The 24,511-nt window shown below is 42.4% G+C and overlaps 1 protein-coding gene across 2 annotated transcripts in view; it reads left to right on the top strand.

Moving 5' to 3' along the window:
• Positions 1–21,414, top strand: part of SEC24B (SEC24 homolog B, COPII component) — a 116,628-nt gene extending 95,214 nt beyond the window's left edge. For both annotated transcript variants that reach the window (XM_075860519.1, XM_075860520.1), the window contains 3 exons: positions 353–445; positions 19,067–19,170; positions 20,668–21,414. In XM_075860519.1, the coding sequence (XP_075716634.1) occupies positions 353–445; positions 19,067–19,170; positions 20,668–20,782 (312 nt within the window). In that variant the 3' untranslated portion in view covers positions 20,783–21,414. The remainder of the gene's footprint in view (positions 1–352; positions 446–19,066; positions 19,171–20,667) is intronic.
• The last annotated feature ends 3,097 nt before the right edge of the window (positions 21,415–24,511 follow it).

Below are 24,511 nucleotides of genomic sequence, written 5' to 3' on the forward strand. Positions count from 1 at the left end.
GGCATTTTCAGCTGTACGTAAAAAAAAAAAGTTTAAATCACTCGGATAATGCCTTTAAAGTATGAACATTTTTTGCATTGCTGCTCTGTTTTTATTCGTATGTATTTCTGAGCAATAATGTGTTCACTGCTGTGTCACTGCTTGGCACCTCCAAGTAGATCTAGATTAAGGCTATTTTTAGATTGTTGCAAAATGCATAATAGTCTAGTTTTATTAGAATGTCAGGCATATACTTTATACTGTATTTCCTCCTCTTATATTTGTAACATTTTACAACAAGCAATTGTAATCTTTACAAATCCAAATGTTATATTTTTTTACTTCTTTTTTTTTTTTAATTTCTTTTTTTTAGAAATTTTACCTCTGGGTTGGAAGAAATTGTGACACAAATTTTTTGAATGACGTTCTAGGATTCCCTAACTATGCATCAGTGCCACAAAAAATGGTAAGTACAACTATACATTGATCTTTGGTTACAAAAACATTAACTCTTTCCCTGCCAAGGACGTACACTCTATGGACAAAAGTATTGGGACACCGCTGTATAAAATCCAGCACCTAGCCATGCAGTCTGCCTTCACAAACATTTGTGAAAGAATGAGTCGTTCTAAAGAGCTCAGCGTTTGAGCGTAGTCCTGTAATAGGATGCCACCGTTTCAACAAGAGAGTTCGTCAAATTTCTTCCCTACTAGATATTCCACAATCAGCTGTTAGTGGTATTATTGTAAAGTGGAAGCATTTAGGAATCACACGTGAACCACACAGTGGGGTTGCCGAATGCTGAGGCGCATAGTTCATAAAAGTCACCAACGTTCTGCTGGCTCAATAACTGCAAAAGATCCAAACCTCCTCTGACATTAACATACACACAAAAAGTGTACGTCAGGCGCTTCATGGCAGCATGGGTTTCCATGGCCGAGCAGCTGCTTGCAAGCCTACCAAGCAAAATGCCAAGCGTCAGATGGATCACCACTGGACTCTGGATCAGTGGAGCCTTGTTCTATAGCAGGGGTCTCAAACTCAGCCAGGTAGATGGGTTGCACATAGAAAAAAATTGAATTTGACGGGCCAGAGGCATGGCCTAGCAGATGCCTGTCCGTTTTAAACGGACAGGCAGTAATACACTGCAATACAAAAGTATTCTAAAATATTATAATTTTATTTTTTTCATTAACTTTGTTAAACTTTTTTTTTTTACTAGTCCCACTGGGGGACTTTAATATGCGATCATCCGATCGGGATGATCGCATATTAAAGTCCCCCAGTGGGACTAGTAAAAAAAAAAAAAAGTTTAACAAAGTTAATAAAAAAAATAAAATAAAAAACCCACTTTTTCCCCTTACAAAATGCTTTACTATTAACAAAATAAAGTAAAAAAGTCATACATATTTGGTATCGCCGCATCCGTAACGACCCCAAATATAGAGATATTACATTATTTAACCTGCACGGTGAACCCCGTAAAAAAGAGTGGAAAAATTGCTGTTTTCTGTAAATCCTGCTTTAAAAAAAAAAAAAAATTTGATAAGTGACCAAATAGTCGTATCTACTCTAAAATGGTAGCAATAAAAACTACAAGTCGTCCCGCAAAAAAAAGCCCTCATACAGCTGCATCAGCGGAAACAATAAAAAAAGTTATGGCTCTTCAAATATGGAGGCACAAAAACAAATAATTTTGAAAAAAAAAAAGTGTGTTTACTGTGTAAAAGTAGTAAAACATACCAAATCTATACAAATTTGGTATCGTTGCAATCGTAACAATTGCTGAATAAAGTTATTGTGTTATTTATACCACACGGTAAACGGCGTAGATTTAGGATGCAAAAAAGAGTGGCAACATTTCTGGGGGTTTTTTTCCATTTCCCCCTCCCCCCAAAAAAAGTTAATAAAAGTTAATCAATAAATTCTATGTACTCCAAAATGGTGCTATTAAAAAATACAACGTGTCCCGCAAAAAACAAGACCTTATACAGCTATGTCGACGCAAAAATAAAAAAGTTATAGCTCTTGGAATGCGACGATGGAAAAACGTAAAAAATAGCTTGGTCATTAAGGTTTAACCCCTTAGTGACCAGCCCATTTTAGGCCCCAATGACCAAGCTATTTTATTCGTTTTTCTATAGTCTCATTCAAAGAGCTATAACTTTTTTATTTTTTCGTCTACATAGCTGTATGAGGACTTGTTTTTTTGCGGGATTAGTTGTACTTTTTAATAGCACCATTTTTGGGTACATATAATTTTTTTAACTTTTTTTGGGGGGATTATAAAAAAAAAACTGAAATTCCGCCATTGTTCCATGCGTTTTTAAATTGACGCCGTTCACAGTGCGACGTAAATAACACATTACCTTTATTCTATGGGTCGGTACGATTACGGCGATACCACATATGTAGAGGTTTTTTTATGTTTTTTACGACTTTTGCACAATAAATACACTTTTGAACTAAAATTATTTGTTTTTGCATCGTTGCTTTCCAAGAGCCGTAACTTTTTTATTTTTCCATCAATGTAGTGATTTTTTGGGCTTGTTTTCTGCGGGACGAGACGTAGTTTTGATTGGTACTGTTTTGGGGTGCATGGCACTTATTGATTTTTATTATGACTTTTTTGGGGGGGCAATGGAAAAAAATTGCAATTTCGCCATTGTTTTTTGTGGTTTTTTTTTACGGTGTTCACCTTGCGGTTTAAATTATATATTAACTTTATTAATGGAGTCATTACGGTCGTGGCGATACCATATATGTGTACTTTTATTTATTTTTTACACTTTTACTAAATAAAACAATTTTTTATGGAAAAAAAGGGTTTTATTTACTGTTTTACTGTAATTTTTATTAATAATCTTTATTTCACTTTGATGACTTATTTCACTAGTCCCACTAGGGGATTTTACTATGTGATCTTCAGATCGCTGCTATAATGCTCTGGTATACTTCGTATACCAGAGCATTATTGCCTGTCAGTGTAAATCTGACAGGCAATTTGTTAGGACGTGCCTCCAGCGCATCCTAATAGGCATATGTCCAGGGCAGACCTGGGGGCTTTTATCAAGCCCCCGGCTGCCATGACACCCCATCAGAGACCTTTGCGGGCCGCCGATGGGTGACAGAGGGAGCTCACCCCCTCTGTAAACAAAGTTAAATGCCGCGGTCGCTATTGACAGCGGCATTTAACGGGTTAAACGGCCGCGATCGAAGTAAACTTTGATCGCGGGCGTTGGAGCAGGAGCTCATTTGTCATCAGACAGCAGAGCCCCGCCTCCTGCCTGCACGGGAGACCTGTGCAGGACTTAGACTAGGCTCACGTGAAAAGGTGTCAGCCTGAGGCGTGGCTTGGACATGGCGCTGACCGGACGTGCTTTCTGAGAGCTCCGCGCCTGCACTCCTTTCAACCCGATCATAAGCTAATTTAAAAGCATCAAAAGCGCATTTATTTACTAACCTGATGGTTAGGAAGTCCAGGGCCTCTTTGGGGACTCATTATCATACTCGGCAGATGTCTGCAGCTGGGTCTATTCAGCGTTTTCTGACCGACGCCGGGGCAGGAGCAGTCTCCAAGATGGCGCCGACAGAGGAGAGACGCGATGGCACCGAGTCCTTGCTCCCTGAGGGGATTTCATCTGCGGCCAGCGTTGCTGCTTCAGGTACTGATGGTACCTTTCCTTCATTGTCCGGTGCATCGGGGATGGTTCCCTCCAGGCTAGATGGGGTCACACCGAGTTCTGCTGGGGATGTGATGGCGCTGCCTGCGCGGGATTGCGTGTCACGTGGTGCCTGTCATGGCGGCCGAGTCTCTCCATCTTCCCTCCCGCATGTGCTGGGTCCTGCATTGCTGCCTTCCACATCTCATATAGATATGGATCTTCACCCCTCAACGTCAATGGGAGGTGCATCTGCCCTTGGGGATGATTTACAGGGCTTGAGACGTCAGTTATCAGCTTTACCCACTAAGCAGGACATGGAGCGTTATGTTAATCGTCTGGAAACGACATACAAGTCTGAGATACAATCTCTCACCACTAACCTATCCCAATTGTCAGATCAGGTGCAGCGTATGGAGAGCGATGTCTCAGTTATTTCACAGCAACAAGTTTCTCAGGACGCCCGTTTAGATCAGCGCTCTCATCAGATTCATGCATTATTTAATTTGGCTGAGGATCATGAGAATCGGAATCGTCGCAACAACATTCGGCTGAGAGGCATTCCTGAGGATATCTCTCCGGGTCAACTTATCCCTACTTTACAATCTCTCTTTAATACCTTACTGGGACGCCTTGCTGCAGATCCTATTGAGTTGGATAGAGCCCACAGGACCCTGGGTCCTCGGAACCCGGATCCAGCCAGACCTAGAGATGTGCTATGTCGTGTCCATTTTTTTTCTCTCAAGGAGCAGATAATGAGAAAAGCCCGTGATAAAGGGGAAGTTTTATTGCAAGGGGTCAAGATTCAACTGCTATCGGATTTGTCCAAAATGACTCTGGATAAGCGCAGAGTGCTTCGTCCTTTGTTGGATGTATTGAGGGAGCATGAGATCTCTTATTCTTGGGGTCACCCCTTTCAGCTACAGGTCCGCAGAGATGGGTCATTATTGAGTGTTCGGGATCCAGGGGATGTTCCGGACTTCTGCGCTGCTCTCCGTGTACCTCGAGTCTCCATCCCTGATTGGCCTTATGTTCCCTTTCCGCCACCGCGTCCACGGGCGCGTAGGCGAGGTCGTTCTCCTGCTTCTCCTGGTCGTAGGCATGAGGGTCGCCTAGCTGAACCGATCTGATATCCTTTTTAGACTTTTCTGTGTTCTGTTATCAGAGTTCAATGCAATAATTCTGGGGTTTCTCATTTAAAGCAAATATAGTCTGTGTTCTTATAGCCGCTCACATTGGTGTTACCGCTCGTTGCAACTGATTTTATTTTTGCTGGACACTGCGGGTCCATTGATATGGTTCGATTAATGTCATTGTGCTTCAGATGTGAATGCTTAAGGTTTTCTAAAATCCCTTGTACCTCTTACAAGTATATGCACTTTTGATAACATTGAATGTATATAGGAATATGCTCCGTTGAGGTATTTCTAGGTGTATATTAATGCGGCATACTTTTGTCTCAATACTATTGGGTGCTATGCAAAGTGCCTTGGTTTCCCTTTCCTAACTGTAATAATTTATTATTACTTGCTTGAATATAATTGCTGGGTTGGGGGGGTGCGGGGCACTGGCTAGTCTGTGTCCTGACACTTCTCCTCTTAGGGACTCACTGGTTGATTCCGGTGTCTGTTAGTGTTTCTCCTTGAGTAGCTCAAGGAGTGGGCGATTAGTTCGCCTGTTCGTTTGTCTTTGTTGTTGTATATCCCCTCCTCGTCTGTCTTGTCCTATTTACTTCTGCCTTAAGTGCATTCTTTTGTTGAGCTCCTCGGGGTAAAGACTCTGATGGCGCAATTGAAGGTCTGTACCTTCAATGCTAGGGGGCTCAATGTCCCGGAAAAACGCTCACAAATTTTATATAATATGCATAAAGAACGAGTACACATCTTGTTCCTACAGGAGACTCACTTTCAGGTGGGCCATATGCCACAATTTACAAACAGATACTTCCCGTCTTGGTTTCACAGTGCCAACCCGGAATCCAAGTCCAAAGGGGCTAGCATAGGTATCCACAAGTCACTTTCCCATAAAATCATTGATGTTTTGGTTGACCCGGGAGGTCGATATGTCTTTTTAAAATTGTCTATGCGCAATAAGATTCTTACCCTGGCTAACTTGTACCTTCCCAATCAGGATCAGGCTAGAGTGGGGCGAGTGTTCTTGAAGAAATTGGAAGAGTTTACAGAGGGCGTCTTAATTGTAGGTGGAGATCTTAACTTGACCTTTGATCCTAGGCTTGATACCTCCTCGGGCAGGTCTGCTGTTCCTAAATCACAGTTGGGGGCACTAAAGGCTATGATGCATTCCATGCAATTGATCGACGTGTGGAGGATTCTACACCCTCAGGTGAGAGAGTATACGTACTTTTCCCCCTTGCATAACATGTACAGTCGGATAGATGCTTTTTTGATCAGTCACCATTTGCTTACCTGGCATCCTAGTACTACTGTGGGCCCCATGATCTGGTCAGATCATGCCCCAGTGTTCCTGACCCTTTCGTTTCCTGACTCGGTACCGAATTTTCGGTCTTGGAAACTTAATGATAATTTATTGAAGGATACAGTATGTGTGTCGGCTCTCAAGGATGCTCTTGAGGGGTTTATTGCAGTACATGAACATGACCCTACCTCCTTACCACTCCAATGGGAGGCGCTGAAATGTGTCATTAGAGGAGTCCTAATACAGCACGGGGCTCGTTTGAAGCGAGAGAAAGGGATTTCTATTGCACGTCTCCTGACTCGGATAAGGGAGTTGGAATCATGTCATAAACAAATTCCATCTTCACAGGTTTTTGCGGATCTTACCACAGCAAGGGAGTCCTTGCGATCTCTTATAGATCAATCACACGCCCGGTTTAGAGATCGGATGAGAAAACACTCATATGAATTTGCGGACAAGTGCGGTAGATCTTTAGCGCGTATGTTACATCCCCGAACGCAAGCGTCCTACATCCCTAAAATACTATCTTCTTCAGGGGGCGAAGTTCATGACCCAGTGGGTATTACAGAGTGCTTTAAACAGTATTACTCGACTTTATATAACATCAAGGGGCAATTTCACGACATGCAGGCTGAGGCTTTGCGGGACAAAATAGATCATTATGTAAATAGTACGGCTTTACCGCCTTTAGGGGAGGGGGAGGCTTCGGGACTCGAGGAGGATTTTGTGGAATCAGAAGTGGAACATGTTATTAAGGAATCACCCTTGGGCAAGAGTCCAGGGCCTGATGGATTTAACAACAAATTTTATAAAACATTTAAGGCTCAACTGGTTCCCTTTTTGACGAAAGTCTTTAACTCCGTGTCTTCCTTGTGTCCCTTTGCACCCCAGTCCCTTGAGGCTCACATTACTCTGTTACCAAAGCCTGGCAAGGACCCAACCTCTTGCGCTAACTTCAGACCCATCTCATTAATTAATGTAGATGTAATATTTTTCGCAAAGTTGCTTGCATCTCGCTTGTCACCGTTGTTACCTGGATTGATACGGGATGATCAGGTGGGGTTTGTATGTGGTCGGGAGGCACGGGATAACACCAACAGAACTCTCCTTTTAACTTCATTTTTCCAATCCCGTAAGATACCGATGTGCTTGCTGTCGGTTGATGCCGAGAAGGCTTTTGACAGAGTGCATTGGGTGTTCCTCCGCAGTGTCCTAAAACAGGTAGGCCTTGGCACTACTATGGTGGATAGGATAATGGCATTATACCATAGGCCTACGGCTCGGGTTCGTGTTAATGGACTCCTATCTGATTCCTTGTCTATTGCTAATGGCACGAGACAGGGGTGCCCACTATCGCCTCTATTATATGTTCTGGTTATGGAACACCTGGCAGTGGCACTGCGGGGCAACCCTGATGTTAATGGTGTACGGGTGGGATCACAGCATCATAAATTAGCGCTTTATGCAGACGATCTCCTGGTATTTATAACAACTCCCATGATCTCTTTGCCATCTCTGACTGAGGAATTTGAGCGTTTTGGTCATCTAAGCAATTTTAAAGTTAATTACTCCAAATCGGAGGCCTTTAATATATCTCTGGATGCTTCTATGGCTGCCCATCTCGCTCGGGTTTTCCCATTCAAATGGCAATCTACATCCTTAAAATACTTGGGGGTGCAGGTGCCCACGCAACAGGCAGATTTGTTCGCGTTGAACTACACACCTATTCTTCAACGTACTTTGAAGGAGTTGGCAGAATATGGAGGGAACCGCATGTCATGGTTTGGGCGAATTAATGCGGTCAAAATGGATATTTTGCCCAAATTCTTATACCTTTTCCAGACTGTCCCTATTGTAATACCAGCGGGTTTTTTCAAGACCTTACATAGGGCTATAACCAAATTTGTGTGGGGTTCCTCTAAGCCTCGCATTCGTTTTGCTGTCCTTAGTCGCCCAAAAATAGACGGGGGCGCGGGTCTTCCAGACTTTAAAAGATACCATCAAGCCGCACTGATTATGAGGGTAGTGGATTGGTTCCGCTCGGAAACAGGTAAGCAATGGGTGCGTATCGAAAGAGATATGTCTCCTCTTGCATTGACCTCTTTGCCGTGGTTGACTGTCCTACAGCGCCATAGTCTATCTCTGCCTTTCCTCACACGTCAGTTTCTTGTGGTATGGGAGCGTATCATGGGTGCTGCGTGCCTGGTGAATCGGCCGGGTCCTATGACTCCTCTTTTCGACAACCCCTCGTTCCCTCCAGCGTTGGGTATGGATACATTCCTCTGCTGGGAGAGAAGAAAAGGTGGATATCTGTCTGAGACCCTTACTTCTGAAGGTGTCATGTTGTCAATGAATGCAGTCTCTGAGGTTTGCCCAGGGAGAAGATCAACCTGGTGGTCATACTTACAGCTGCGTTCTTATCTCTCTTCTTTGGGGGACTGTCTGGTGTTATTACAGGATAAGACTCCTTTAGAAAAGTATTTATCTTTACCAACGGCCCCTTCGCATGTATTGTCCTATTTGCATGGAGTTCTTCTGCCCAGCTGTTCTTTTTCTCAACTGTCTTTCACCAATGCATGGGACGAAGAGTTGGGGGTTCAACATACTGAAGAGGAATGGGGTACTGCCTTCCTGTTAGCCCATAAATTGCCAATGTCTTGTTTTGCCCAGGAAAAAAACTACAAAATACTCACTAGGTGGTATCGTTGCCCTGCTTTGCTGCATAAGATATTTCCGGATGTGTCTGCTGATGTGTGGGGAAGCTCCTGGAACCATGTTGCATATTTGGTGGGACTGTCCCAGGATACGTACCTTTTGGGGGAAGATTTTTGATTTGGGCAAGAAGCTCTTGCACATTGAAGTTCCGACTTCGGCATCTATTGGGTTACTCTCCATGGTTCCTGGATCTCTCACACACCTCAAAAGGGGTATCTTTCGACATTTTCTGACTGCGGCGAGAACGGTGATACCTAGGCACTGGAAATCTCATACGGTTCCCTCTTTGACGGAATGGGTGACAGAGGTGAACGGGATAATGAGAATGGAGGAATTACTGTCAGCAGACAGGGGCAAGTCTGTGCTCTTTGTCCAAACTTGGGCAGTATGGTCTGGATTCCGGGGTGGTACTGATCTACCTCTATGGCTTGATGGTAGGTTCTGAGCAAATTATGTGATCTTTTTCTCTATGCGCTATGTGTGTTTGTGTTTCCCTTTGTTGTCTAGTGTCTTGAGTTGTTGTTATAATCTTTCGGTGGCACTTATATATACCAATGTTTACTTTATTGAGGCCTGGTCCTCTTGGCTATGGTATTATTTTACTGTATATGGGGTACAGTTAGCTCTACTGTACTTTAATTCATATGCTTTTTAGATGAGTGGGAGGTTACCACCTATTTGGGTTTATGCATCTTCATAATGTTTATAAACTGTTATAATCTGTATGTTATACATGATACAAATTTTTCTGCCAAAACTGTGTAATGTATAAATGCTGTATTTTTGTTGCTACAAAATAAAAATCTTGATAATGAAAAAAAAAAAAAAAGGTGTCAGCCTAGCCTAAGGCCCCTTAGTGACGAACGTGAAAAGGTGTATTGGTGGTCACTAAGGGGTTAAAATAGGCTGGTCATTCAATTTGTGAGTTTACTCCACGTGCTTACAATCCAGTTTTCCAGTTTGTGTCGCTAAATTAAATCTGGCTGCTCAGTTGGCAGAGTTTGGCAGACACACGAATGTCAAGATTGGGCAGCCCCTTTTTAGATTGTGCCCTCTGTAGATAGTGCCACACACACCCCTTTGTAGAAAGTGCCACACAGATCTCCCTATAGATAGCTCCATTGGGGCTCCCTCTAGGAGTGGAATCCCCAGCCAAAGCGTTGCTGGCACTTTGACTGGGGATTCCTCTCCTGGAGGAGCCTCTGACGTCTGTGTATATATACGGACAGTTACGTCCGAGGCCTAGTCTTTCAGCGGAGCGCTCTGGCTGGGGATTCAATTCCTAGAGGGAGCCCCAGTGAAGCTATCTATAGAGCGGGTGGTGTGCATGGTGCGGCACTATCTACAGGATGGGGTGTGCGGCGCTCCTCCTTCGGCCTGCTCCCTGCTCTCCCACGGTCAGTGGGCCGCAGATGACCGCTTCAAGGGCCGCATGTTTGAGACTTCTGTTCTATAGAGTGACGAATCACGCTTCTCTATCTGGCAGTCTGACGGACGAGGCTGTTTCTCGAATGCAAGGAGACTGCATTGTACTAACTGTATTGATTGGTGGAGGAGGGAAAAATGCTAAGGGATTCTTTTTCAGGGGTTTTCCTAGGCCCCTTGGTTCCAGTGAAGGGAAATCTCAAGGCTTCAGCATACCAAGACTGGCTCACACAGCTCTGACCTCAACCCATCAAAAACCATTGGGATGAGCTAGAATGGAGATTGCGAGCCAGGCCATCTCATCCAACATCCGTGTCTGACCTCACATATGCTCTTCTGGAGGAATGGGGAAAAATTCCCACACACATTCCAAAATCTTGAAGAAAGCATTCCCAGAAGAGTGGAAGCTATTTTACCTGCAAAGGGGGGGACCTAATCCATATCAATGTCTCTGGATTTTGAATGAGCTGTCAGAAAATCAACTGTAGGTGCAATGTGTAAGAGTCCCAATAGTTTTTGTCCATAAAGCATATAAGTTTTGATCAGTGGGGGTCCAGGTGCTGAGACCCCCATCATCGCTGAAACGAAGTGGCAGAAGCACTCTGCATCTTTGTCTGTGATCGGCTCTCCTCATTAGACGAAGAAGGGCTCACATAGAACACCTATCTGCCTAATGAGGAGAGCCAATCATAGTCCCATTAATAGCTGAATGTGCAGAGCGCTCGACCTTTTGTCTAATCTCAAAGGCCACTCATGTCCACATGTTGTGTCTGGTGTTGCAACTCGTCCCGATTTACTTGAAGTCTTAAAGGCATGGTGTCGCCCCAAAAACATGTTTTTTTTTTAAAATTTAAACATTTAGTGTGTGGGTGATTAAACATTGTTCAAATTTTTTTTATTTTTTTCGCGAGTCAGGAAATATTATAAATTTTTTCAAATTTATAATACTACCCATTTTTGGTCACTAGATGGAGCTGTTTGGAGCTAGTTCCCAAAATTGCAGCATTGCAACATTGGGTTAAAAGCTATCGCTCTAGTGAGCTCTCAGCATCCCCCCCTCCTTTATCCTGGCTAGTGCCGGGATAAACGAGGGGTTTGAAAGGTTTAACCTCCTACACTGTGTGTCGCCATTTTTTGAGGTAACCCACAGTGTAGTAGGTTTACATGCAGTAGTAAACACACACAAACACTAACATACATTGAAATCGCTTACCTGCTCCTGCCGCCGCGGCCCGTCCGCTCCCTTTGCTGCCGCTGTTCCATGTGCACTTGTCCGGAAGCCGCGACCGGAAGTAGTAATATTACTGTCCAGCCGCGACTTCCGGTCCACAGGAAAATGGCGCCGGACGGCGCCAATTTCGAATAGGACTGTGTGGGAGCGGCGCATGCGCAGTTCCCACACAGACGCCGTACACGGCAGTCAATGGGACGGGAGCCGTTCGCAGTCCCTATGGGACTGTGGCTGCCGTATTCCATGTCTGTGTGTGTCGTTAATCGACACACACAGAAATGGAACAAAAAATGGCAGCCCCCATAGGGAAGAAAAAGTGTGAAAATAAGAAACAGTAAAACACAAACACACAAATGTAAATAAACGTTTATATTAAGGCACTAACATCTTTAACATATAAAAAAATTATTTGTGATGACACTGTTCCTTTAAGCTAAGCTGCAATACTAGAAACAGCCAATGGACAAGTGTGGAACGGTTTCTTGAAAAAGCAGCCATGTTTTTCTAATCTTGTACAACCCCTTGCCACACAGATGGGAAGTACATCCCACACCATAAATACATGGATGGCGCAGGCACATTACATATTTGCTATTGCCGGTATTGTAATGACCTGTAAGATAAAATTAACGTTAGTTATTTATAAAGTTTATATTTGAACGACGTAAAAAAAATCATCCACAAATTAATAACCTTTATTTAATCAGTTCTGTGTACCCCATTGAAAATGACAAAGGTTTCCACAGAAAGCTCCCTGAGGACCTAAAATAGGCTGTATTGGTTTCTTGTTTGTTTTTTTATATAAAAATCAGTGTGTTTGGTGCAACTTTCTAAATACTTTTTATTAAAAAAATATTTTCACTTTTTGAGATACAGCTGCTTTGTATCCTGTATACAGAGCAGCTGTAGCTTGTGCTGAGACCTGAATCAGTCAGGTTAGCGGCACTGACTGCTTCAGTTACAGCGGGTCCTGCGTGTCTCCGATGTGATTAATAACATGTGGATCATGTGTGTCAGACATGCAGGACCCGCTGTCACTGAAACAATCCATGCCGCTGCCCTGACGGATTCCGGTCTCAGCGCAAGATACAGCTGCTCTGTATCTGTGTACAGGATACAAAGCAGCTGTATCTCAAAAAGTTAAAATATTTTTTAATAAAGTTGCTTTTTTTTATTTTTATAGAAATGTCTGTTTCAAAGGTGCACACTGCACTTACTCTGCTCTGAGTCCTATCTAAAGGCAGCAAGTGATAGATCAGTGACATAGAACTTCTGTCCCCTATGTGATGCAGCTTCGGCCTGTCTCATCTGCCTCTTGCTAGTGATAGGTTGTCAGCTCTTACAAGCAGGAGACAGGTGAGAGCAGTGTGAAGCTGCATCTCATAGAAATACACCAGAGATTCTACACACAGCACTCACAGATCGTATAGACCAGGGGTACTCATTTATTCTTAATGAAGGCCCGTCCATTTACCTGGGTCTGTCTTCAGGTAAAGGTTCAAGCTGAGCACTAACAGTAAGGCTATATTCATACGGGTTGGAATGACCATAGGCAATTCCGACTCGTGGAATATGCGGCAGAAATCCGGGGCTTATCTGCCCACTGTAGATAGTTCCACACAATGCCCTTTATAGAGTGTGCCACACACAGTGCTGTTTGTTGATAGTTGCCATGCAGTACCCAGTGTAGATAGTGCCCCCCCCCCAACAAATAAAACAAACTTGTACTTACCTACCCCAGTTCCCACAACAGATCTTCTCTGCGGGCCTTGTCAGCCACGTCAGGCCTATGAGACGCCGAGACGGGAACCTTGCGTACGCTGGTGCGATGCAGTGACCTCATCGGCCTGCGCAGGGATACTGTCCCAGCGTCCTATAAGCTGCAGGCCTGACATCGCCTCTAGTTTGGTGAATGTCTGATAGCTCCCCGATCCACCATAGTATTCAATTGTTTCTGTATGTTAATGTGGGAACCGGGCCAAGCTGGTCCTAACAACTGGCCTCAGGGTTCAGACCACAGTTCGCCAGTTGAGGTCCCCTGGTATAGACCGTTAGTGGGGGGGGTGTTGGGGATGTAACTGCTGCTAAACATTGTAAGGATACGCCTATCACTGCACTCCTGGTCCATTAGATAAGGCAGAAATTGTCTTTTCAGCAGCACTTTGCATAAAGGAACATACAGGGGAACAAAGAAGGCGGAGCTTGGAGAGGAGGGGTTTGAGAGCTGAGGAAGGATTTAATAGGTGATGATGTAATCCTGCAGTTTAAGAAAGTCATCCACCAAGGAGAAACTGATCTGTCTACACAGGAGAGCATGGTCTATTTTTGTGGTCAGACTGCGATCACATGACACAGCTTCCCGTACTGAAAGGGTTCAAAATGTATAGATGCAATGGAGCTGGGAAGAAACAAATAGCACTCTTAAAATATGTGCAAAGAAAACAAAAACCTATCCGTGAGTGCTTCTTTAACCCCTTCACGACTGCCATACGGCTATATACATTCCAACTACCGATGTCCCATTCAGGTGTCATGTATAAGTTATACAATGGCAGCTGACAGGCTTTAATGTCTGTGTGAGCAGCGCTGCACAGATGTCTGCCTCCCACTGTAGATGGCGCAATACCCCCAGTAGATAGCACCACCTAAGCTCCCTCTAGGAGCAGCGTTCCCGGTTAGCGCTCAGGCCAGGGATTCCTCCCCTAGAGGTAGCCCCCGACGTCTCTCCATCCCTGCTGTAGATAGTGTCACTTCTTTGCATATAGCGTGCAACATGTAGAGGTAGTAATAGTTGGCACTACCTGTAGCTTGCAGCATCACAGATTCCTGTGATGGACTTGTGGTTCGACCGCCTTTATGTAGCGGTGCTCAGTGGTTACCATATGGACAATTTCTTCGGTTAAAAAGAATTAACAGTGATTACAATAATTTTTTAGAACTATCTATGGAATTAATGGAGAGATTGAGAGCTGGAGGGTACAACGATGCAATACTATCTGAATCCTTTTCTAGAGCACTTCAGTGTGATGTCAATACATTTCGCTTTAAAAAGAGACAAAAAAACAGAAACATGGGATTTGTGTTCTCTTTTCAATATAGTCCAGTTGCAGATCGCATAAATAGTGCCATTAGGAAACATTGGCACATTATAGATGCAGATGTGGATTTAGCGGAGAAAGCATGTCAACCCCCTGTGGTCTCGTTCAGACGATGCAAAAACTAGAGAGATTAACTAGTTGTAGGCCGTTTCCGGCAATTCAAAATAAAAATAGCAATTGGCTCAAAGATATAGCCCCAATAGGTAACCACAAATGTGGTAACTGTTCATTTTGTGGACCGATGAACCCAAGTAAAACAGTCCAATTGGGTGCAGTCAAACATTGTCAGTAACCTGATTACGTGCAAATCCAATTATTTGGTATATTCCATGTTTTGTCCTTGCCAATTTTTCTACATAGGAAAAACAATACGCCCATTATTTAAACGCGTTCGAGAATATATGTGTTCTATTGGGACAAGAAAGGATTCCCCAAAATTGATAACCCATATACGGGAAGTACATGGAGTTAATCCAAAATGCTTGTCCTTTGCGGGCATACAGCGTCTGTTCACCCCACGGGATGGTGGTGATCAACATGTTAAATTATTACGTTGTGAAGCAAACTGGATAATAAAAACGGAGGCTCTAGGACCTCTGGGTTTGAATGATAGGAACGACCTATCTGCTTTTCTAAAATAAAACTTCCAAATAGGTATGTTTTTTCTATTTTATACTCCGTCTATTAACCAACTGTTTAGATGTATGTTTTTCTACAAATATTTGTATATTTTTTATGCATATTGCTGTGAGAAGTGGAAGTGTTTGAGACAAGGTGTGGGTATTTAAGTGTGTGTGCACTGAAGCCCAGTATGCCTTGATAAAGCGTCTGGAGGACGTGAAACAGTCATAGGCTCTATTGTCTTCTAATCCCGTGTTGCCTGCCTCAACATAGAATAAAAAGAAACCTTTTTTGCAAGTGGTGAGTGCTGTGCTGTCTATTTTTCTTTGCATATAGCGCTAACCCCCCTGTAGATAGCACCCCCCCCCCTGCTGTGGATAGCATCACACCCCCCCCCCCCCATCCACTGTAGATAGCGCCACCTGATCTAGGAGCGGAATCTCTGGTGTTGGATTGCTCTGGCCGGGGATTCCGCTACTGGAGAAGCCCCTGGCGTCGCTATACATATATGGACAGTGACGTCAAGGGCTACTCCTGGAGCGAAATTCCCGGTCAGAGCGCTGCCGACGCTGTTCTGGGATTCCGCTTTTGAAGTTAGCCCCTGACGTTACTGTCTATGTATGGGGGATTCCGCTCCTGCAGGGAGCTACAGTGGTGCTACCTACAGGAAGGGGGTGATATTTAAGGGGGGAGTGGCGCTATCTGCAGGGGGGAGTGGCGCTATCTGCAGGGGCACTTTTTTTTTTTTTTATGTCCATCAAAAATGGATGGTAAATGGCGGTTAAAAATGGTCAGACGGCCGGGAAATGGATTACAATTTTGAGACACATCGATGCAATATAGCCATGCAAAACTGACAGTTGATCTGTTGTTAACTACTTTTTTTTCATGTCATGTTAATATAGCCTTATAGCCCTCTTCACTCTCCCCTCACAACGATCCAGGCCGATGGAGAGAGAAGAATACTAATTGTTACAGAGCTGCACTGTGCGTGCGTGCGCGATAGATAGATAGATAGATATGTTATCTAGAGATAGATAGATAGATATGTTTATCTATCTATCTTAGATATATATAAAAAAGGGGGATTTTTTTTCCAAATTTTTTAGTGATTTGTCTGCTCATAATAAAAATTAAAAACATGGAATTAATTAAACGAATCTAGTTAATGAAAGCCTCATAAGTCTTGTAAAAAAGCAAAGTAAATATAGTTGTGATATTCAAAGCAGTTGCAAAGATATTATCGTTTAAAAAGTGCATATCAGAAATGGAAAATTTTACCTGGACACAGGCATCAATGACCCTTGGTCATGAAAGGGTTAATTTGTTGCCGACACATGACGAATACTCGTCCTGAGCGGCGGGTGCTTAACGCATTAAGATGAGCATTCTCGTCCTGTGTGACAGCCGCGTGCGTGCGGGTTCAGGAGCGGGGCAACGGCTGTATACAAAGCTGCAGCCCCGCTCTAACGGCGTAGAGAAGAGAAACTCTCCGCCGTAAACTCCTTGAATGCTGCGATCAAAGCTGATCGCGGCATTCAAAGTGAATAGGAGAAGGGGGGACTGTCCTTTGATCGCGTCACAGAAAATCGCGATCGAGGCCCATAACTTCTATTCCCAGACGGCCCAGGGTCCATTGAAGGACCCCAGGGCTGTCTGACCATATTCCCTGTTAGGGCATACCTCATTATGCCCTAACAGCTGCCTGTGTACAATCAGTACACAGGCTAATCTACTGGCATATAGATCTGTTCCAGTGCATTACACTTCAAAAATAAAAACCAAAATGAAAAATCCGTCCTTGGGATTAAAAAAAAAAAAGTGAAATTAAATTACATTTAAAAAAAAAGTAATGTTAAATAAAAAAAATACACATTTTTTACAATGAATAAACTTTTTAAAATAGAAGTCCCAAAACCTGAAATAATATAGACATATTTGGTATCGCCACGACCGTAGCAATCTGTACAACAATGTATAACGGTTTTTTGTTTTTTTCTGTCGACATAGCCATATGAGGGCTTGTTCTTTGCAGGACAAGTTGTAGTTTTTAATGGTACCATATAATGTACTAAGAAACTGAAAAAAATATTATTTCGTCGGGGTGGAAAAAAAACCCTGTAATTCCTCCATCGTTATTTGGGTCATGTTCTTGCTTCGTTCAGTGTGCGATGAAAACGACATGTTAATGTCATTCTGCAGGTCAATACGATTACATTGATACTAAATTTATATAGTGTGGGTTTTTTTTTCCATTTTTTTTTGTGTCTGCATAATCGGTCGACGGAGCAATGTGAGGGTTTGTGTTTTGCGGGACAAGCTGCTATTTTTATTGGTATTATTTTTGGGGTACATGCAACTATTCGATCGCTTTATATTCTATTGCTTTGGGAAGCGTGGTGACCACCAAAATGCAACAATGCATTGCATTGTGATATTTTTTTATATATATATATTTTTTTTTTTCCTACGGTGTTTACACGATGGGTTAAATAATATAATCGGCGGACAGAGGGAGCACCCTTTCTCTGTCTAACAGCTCATATTCTGCGGTCGCTATTGACTGCGCCATCTGAGGGGTTAAACGTCCGAGGTTTGAGTTATGCGGTTGTCAGCTGCTTGAAACAGCCAGCACTTGGCGTGGGCTCAATCCTGAGCCTGCGCCATCTTGGGGTAGGGCACATCCGACGTATCTGTAAGTCGTTATGGGTCATTGTCAAACACTTGCTCTGATGTCAGACGCATGTCAGATATTGTAAGTTGGTATTCTGTGACCCCCATCTGTATCCAATGTATTGGATATGGCAGCACTTGGCTTTCCAAAAAAGGTTTATGAAGCAAAATAAAAGACATATTTTATATTAAAATATGATCTGCACTAAACCCCCGGGCTGTTTTTTTTTTTTTTTTTATGGATTCCTTTAGAAATTGCTGAGCATTTTGTATTATTAGAGTAGTTTGTCATGGTTTCTGTTTTATTATGTGTTTTGCTCGGTAAAGGATGAAACCGCTACAGCTGATAAGGAAATCTTAAGGGAGAATGTACTGCACTGATTTTTAATCTCATCCCATTTCCTTATTTAACATGGACCTTCAGTTTTTATCATAATCTTCTCGTGACTAGGTACGGTCCGCTTTTCACAATTGACAGAAGACAATGTCTACAAGGCAATTGATCTGAAATTTTGTGCATGGCTGCGATCGTCATTCTCCCTACTCTTGACATTTGTTTGCCTAAGCTGAAAATAAATGTTTATTGTGATATAAATTATATTTTGTAGAATTGACATTAGTAAATGAACCAACATCAAAGGAAAAAAAAAAAAAGATGTACATTTTCAATTACATTATTTTAGCCCATATATAAAAAAATTCAAACGCCATTAGAGAAATCTGAGAGCTCATTTTGTAGCGTTTTTGATCAGCAGTACATATTGTAGCTGTCCTAATTTTTTTTTCCTTGGTAGTCTAGGGAAGTGGAAGGGTCAATACCTGGTGTCCATAGGTTTACACATCTCCCCAGGCTTGCTACGTTTACCTTCCTGCCATGCGCTGACCTTACAGATCGGTGCCATGCAGGAACAGAGAGAACTGGGTGGCTGTTTGTCGGCATTGCACTTCACAAGGGCCTGAACATTGAGTAAACTGTGAAATCTGGTGCTGCCACCCCCTCCCCCCTTACCTTATACTAGAAGACGCACACAATTATTAGCAAAAAAAATAGTATAATCTGAGAGAGAAACCGTGATCTTGCCTTTTGATGTCCTATATGCAATTTGTAAATTGGTTTCATAGCTTTTTAACATCTTGTTCTACATACTCCGTTGCTATATACTGACTTTTGCCATTTTGTGCCTTAGGCAAGATATTTTTCACTGATCCAGGTTTTCTATTTTTAGACCCAGATTCCAGAGTTGGACACCGTGGCATCAGAAAGAACAAGAAATTTTATTTCATGGCTTAAGCGGGACAGTCCGTTAAACCCTGTTTTGTATGTGTTAAAGTAAGTATGCGTTTATGTGTATGTATAGAATTGTTTGTTTGTGTGTGTATTTACGGAGATATAGATATATATCTATAGCGAGAGAGATATACACAGTCGAGTCACATTATTATGACCACCAGCTAATATCCAATGTAACCGCCGTGTGCAGGTATCTGGAGCCATACTGACCGCAGTGCATCCCGCATTTGCTGGTGGGCGCGTGGGGAAGGATCCATAGAGCGATCAAGACTATCGAGGTGGTCCCACAGATGCTTAATTGGGTGCAAGTCTGGCGAATTAGGGGGCCGGGGAAGTACTTGAAAGTCTTGGTTGTGCTCTTCTAACCACTGTCTGACATTTCTAGCCGTGTTCCATGTCGCATTGTCTTGCTGGAAGATACCATCTGCCCAAGGGAAGACCAACAGCATGTATGAGTAGACGTGATCTGCAACAATGGATTCATACCCAAATCGGTTCAGAGTGCCTTCCACATAGATGAGTGGGCCAGAGAATGCCATGAAAAAATTCCCCAGACCATAACGCTGTCGTCACCAGCTTATTCCAGCAATGAATGCAGGGTGTTTGTTCTCGGATGTTTCTTGCCTGTCACGCTAAAGTCCATCTGTTCGATGAAGCAGAAAATGTGACTCATCGGAGAAGGCAACCCTTTGCTAACAATCGGGGGTCCAATTCAGATACTGCCGTGCAAATTGAAGCCTTTTTTTTCCAATGCACCTTTGTTAGCATAGGAGCAGTGACCATCCGTTGGCTACGGAGCCCCATATGCAGTAGAGTTCGCTGAACTGTTTTAGACACACGTCTGGTAGCCCCCTGGTTGATTTTCACGGTGAGCTGCTCCACTGTAGCGTGTCGTGCAGCCCTCGCGCACCTTCATAGCGGACGTTCACCTCTCACATCGATGACATGTGGTGCCATGCAGTTTTCACGTCGGTTATTCCCAATGGTGCCATTTGTCCTCTCTCGATGCACTTTCACCACAGCAGCACGCAAACCGTTCACAAACTGCGCTGTTTGAGAAATACTGCTACACTGGTCTGAAAGCCAATAATCATCTCTTTTTGCAACTTGTGATATATGTTCACACAGCCTATCGCACATCTTATATACCCACCAAGCCAGCACACGACTCATCATTTCCTTCATGGGCTACGTGCTGCCGATGTCTAAAGTAGGAGTGGGCCAACAGTCCAGATGTATTGTAACGTGCACTAGCATTGTATATACAATCTTTTTTTTTTTTTTTTTTTTTTTTTTTTTTTTTTTTACACATCCCCTAGTCCAGCATCTTGCCATTATGGAGGATGCAAGATTATCAGAAATGTATTTTATGTGGTGAATTGATTTGTGTGCGTGTTCTCTAACTTTAATCTGTGGGTTCTATGTGAATAGTTTCTTCTAATGAATCCTAGCAAATGTTAATCTTGTGTGGCCAGAACGCAATTTAATACTGGCCTTGTTCCGCTTTGTAGCAGTAATTCATCTTTTATATTTCAGGGACGACAGTGCTGGGAAGACTGAATTCTTCCAGCATTTAATTGAAGACCGTTCAGAGGCTGCATTCTCCTACTATGAATTTTTACTTCACATTCAACAGCAAATATGCAAGTGACAAGTGCAAAGCAGCCTTTATCGTGAAAAATAGCTCCACTTCGTAGCGTCCCGGCCTCCGGTGTGGCCAATTTATAAGAAACTGAGAATTTATGTACACCAAAGTACTTCTTTTTGTACAATTTCCAAGCTGTTGAGAATGGGCATCACTTTGCGGTCTATGTTTTAGACAGATTTATGTGTGTTGAGTCGTGTGGTGGTTTGGTGCGGTTTATTTTATGTGATGAATGACTTCTACATTTTCCCCTGCAATGATGGCAACAGTTTTTCCCTAAATCTATTCTTTTTCCTGATATGAAGAAACGCCAAAGACCAGTGTTAGTGTTTACTACGTTTAAAAAAACAAAACTTATTTGAGGTTTCGGCATTCTTGACCGGGAAGATTAGGCTTGGCATATATCCCTATAGATCTAAACTATATCCTGTATATAGGAAAGAATATGTAAAGTAAGTGTAAAAATGTAACAAAAAACTGACTGGCTGAAGTGTGAAGCATTGATGAATGTAGAGCCCTTCTACAAATTCAACGTTTATCCCAGATTAAAGAGAAAAAAAAATAAGTATCTGTCCTGTTAAAACAATTCTGTGGATTAATTATGACTGACTTACTAATTAAACATATATTTTGCTTGATCATGTGTTTTATACTTCAAGTAATATCTATTTTGGAGACCAACATTTAAAGTTTTAGACACTTGGTTTATTGTAAATGTAATTAAACCCTTTTATTTCTCTGACTACTAGAAGTAAATTTTTCAATCTACAACTTGACTTTGCGTTTTACTGGCATGCCCAGTTCTTTAGTTACGTAAATTGTACTTTGCTTAGCGTGGCTTGTAAATTGCCCTTTTTATTTTTATAAAATTGACTACATTCAGATGTAGAATATATGTTATGAATCTAGCTTTTGTGAGAAAATCTTATGCTATTAATGGTTGCTTTTTTTACCTAAAGCCAGAAGTGGATCCAAAAGGAAGGAAAGGTATAAAGAAAAGACTGATGCATCTTCTTTTTGTGTCCACTCCTGTGTTTGGCTCAAAAAAAGGAGACAGAAACTGCATCAAAACTGTGTGTCAAAGGCGTTTCAGACATCAATATAGGAAAGGGTTCTTAAAGTCTGGTTCTCGCGTAGCGTAAATACTGCGGAATTTCTGCAACGGAATTGTGTGTGGAAATTCCGCAGCATTTACAGTAGCAGAAAAATCTCATGTCCACGCTACGGAAAAACACGCAGCGTAAACATTAATAAATTGACCTGCGGTGCGGAATTTGATTCCACAGCATGTAAATTTATGCTGCGTCTTTGATGATTTTCCCCATTGAATTAACCCCTAAATGACCAAGGTATTTTTTAAGCTTTTTCCATCATCGCATTCCAAGAGCTATAACTTTTTTTTTATTTTTGCGTCGACATAGCTGTATAAGGTCTTGTTTTTTGCGGGACAAGTTGTATTTTTTAATAGCACCATTTTGAGGTACATATTGTTTTAACTTTTATTAACTTTTTTTTGGGAGGGAACAGAAAAAAACCAGAAATTTCGCCACTCTTTTTCGCGTCCTAAATCTACGCCGTTTACCGTGTGGTATAAATAACACTAACTTTATTCAGCGGGTTGTTACGATTGCAACAATACCAAATTTGTATAGATTTTGTATGTTTTACTACTTTTACACAGTAAAAACGGTTTTGTTTTTTTTTCAAAATGATTTGTTTTTGTGTCTCCATATTTGAATAACTTTTTTTTATTGTTCCGCCGATGTAGTTGTATGAGGGCTTTTTTTTTGCGGGAAGACTTGTAGTTTTTATTGGTACCATTTTGGAGTAGATGCGACTTTTTGATCACTTTTTATCAAAAATTTTTAAGTCAGGATTCACAGAAAACAGCAATTTTTCCATAGTTTTTGTAATTTTTTACGGCGTTCACCGTGCGGGTTAAATAATGTAATAGCTTTATAGTCAGTCGTTACGGACGCGGCAATACCAAATATGCGGAAATTTTTTACTTTTATTTTGTTTTTTTAATAGTAAAGCAGTTTGTAGGGAAAAAGTGGTTTTGTTTTTTTTTATTAACTTTATTTAACTTTTTTTTTTACTTTTTTACTAGGTCCCACTAGGGGACTTTAATATGCGATCATCCGATCGCTATTATAATACACTGCAATGACCTAGCAGGCATTCACTACAGGCAGACCTGGGGGCCTTTATTAGGCCCCCGGCTGCCATCGGAGACACAGACACTCGGTGATCATATCGCCGGGTGTCAGTGGGAAAGAGAGGGAGCTCCCTCCCTCTCTCCAAAACCACTCAGATACGGCGCACGCTATTAAGAGCCGCATCTGAGGGGTTAAACGGGTGAGATCGATACTTAGATCTCCCTCACGTTCGAGCAGAGATGCTCTGTTTATTTATTCTGATGCAGGGCCGTAAAAAGGCTTATGCATCAGAATAAAGCCCGTTAGTGGCCGCCATGAAAAGCCGTATTGGTGGTCACTAACGGGTTAAATGGGGATGCAAAACCCACAACCGGAAACCCAGTGTTGCAAATTTTGCGACGGAGGGACGCGTCGTGATAACGACCTACGGAAGTATGAGTTTTTTACCGCTGCCTTCCACAGCGGAAATTCCATCTGAAAAAAACGCACCACAACGTGGTGCGGTTTTCGGACGGAATGTACTGCTGGTTCCAGGTCGGATACGCTGCGTGGTTTTTACGCAGAGTATACGTCCCGTGGGAATCCGGCCTTACAGTTAGAGTGGTTAAACTATGGAATGTCTTACCCTACGCGCTAGTAAAGGCAGATATACAATGTCCGAATTTAAAAAAGGGCTAGATGTTTATTTACTGACGAATGACATTGAGGGTTATAACTAATCTAGCAATGAAAGACGTGTATCTGATTGAGAGAGGTTGGGCTTGATGGACCTATGTTTTTTTGTTTTTTTTTTCCTGGACTTTTCTTTTCCCGGATGTTGTATCTGGTTTCTTTACTATTTCTGACAAACCCAATGCACGGCTGCATGCTCAGGCAGTAGAGAACAGACTCTGGCAGATTTCTGAAACCGGTGTAAAAGGATGCTGTTTGTTGCCCATAGCAACCAATCACCGCACCGCAACCAATCCCAGTGCAGCTTTCATTTTACCAGAGCACTTTAAGAAATAAAAGCTGAGGTCTCAGCCTTTTTATACATAGCCTTGTCAACGTACCAGAGGACTTTAGAGGTCAATTTGGGCAGATATGCATAAATTATCCACACCATGCTTAGCTTTTTCACACCAGTGTATATATGTTTCTTTTTATAGGATGGAAAAACAACCAACTCCTATATATTTTTTTTTCTAGCGATCTGTATCTAAATCTGAGCAAATGCTGAATATGCAAACTTTTTAAATATGACCTCGACAGAGGCCTCTCTCTGCAGCCGCAAAAAGAATTTTATTACTACAAGTATCATTGTGGGAAGTGAGGTAGCTGCAACGGCTGCTGGAAGATGGTTTTTGGCAGGATGTAGTGTTATGTGAGATTCCCTGCCTCAAAAATAACCTTTAAAGCATAGAGTCATTTAGTGCTTATTGTAATGCATGCCCTAAATGTATCAGTTACTTGGTAAAAAAGTAAGGAGCGTAATTCTACTCGGGTATCGTAGTCTGTTCATAAACTGCTTTCAGTTCTGTTTTATGGAAAAAAAACACAATGGGGCAAATTAACTAAGGCTCTGGTAACATCTGTA

The sequence above is a fragment of the Rhinoderma darwinii genome, chromosome 1, assembly GCF_050947455.1.
Source record: "Rhinoderma darwinii isolate aRhiDar2 chromosome 1, aRhiDar2.hap1, whole genome shotgun sequence".
In the NCBI taxonomy this organism is placed as follows: Eukaryota; Metazoa; Chordata; class Amphibia; order Anura; family Rhinodermatidae; genus Rhinoderma; species Rhinoderma darwinii.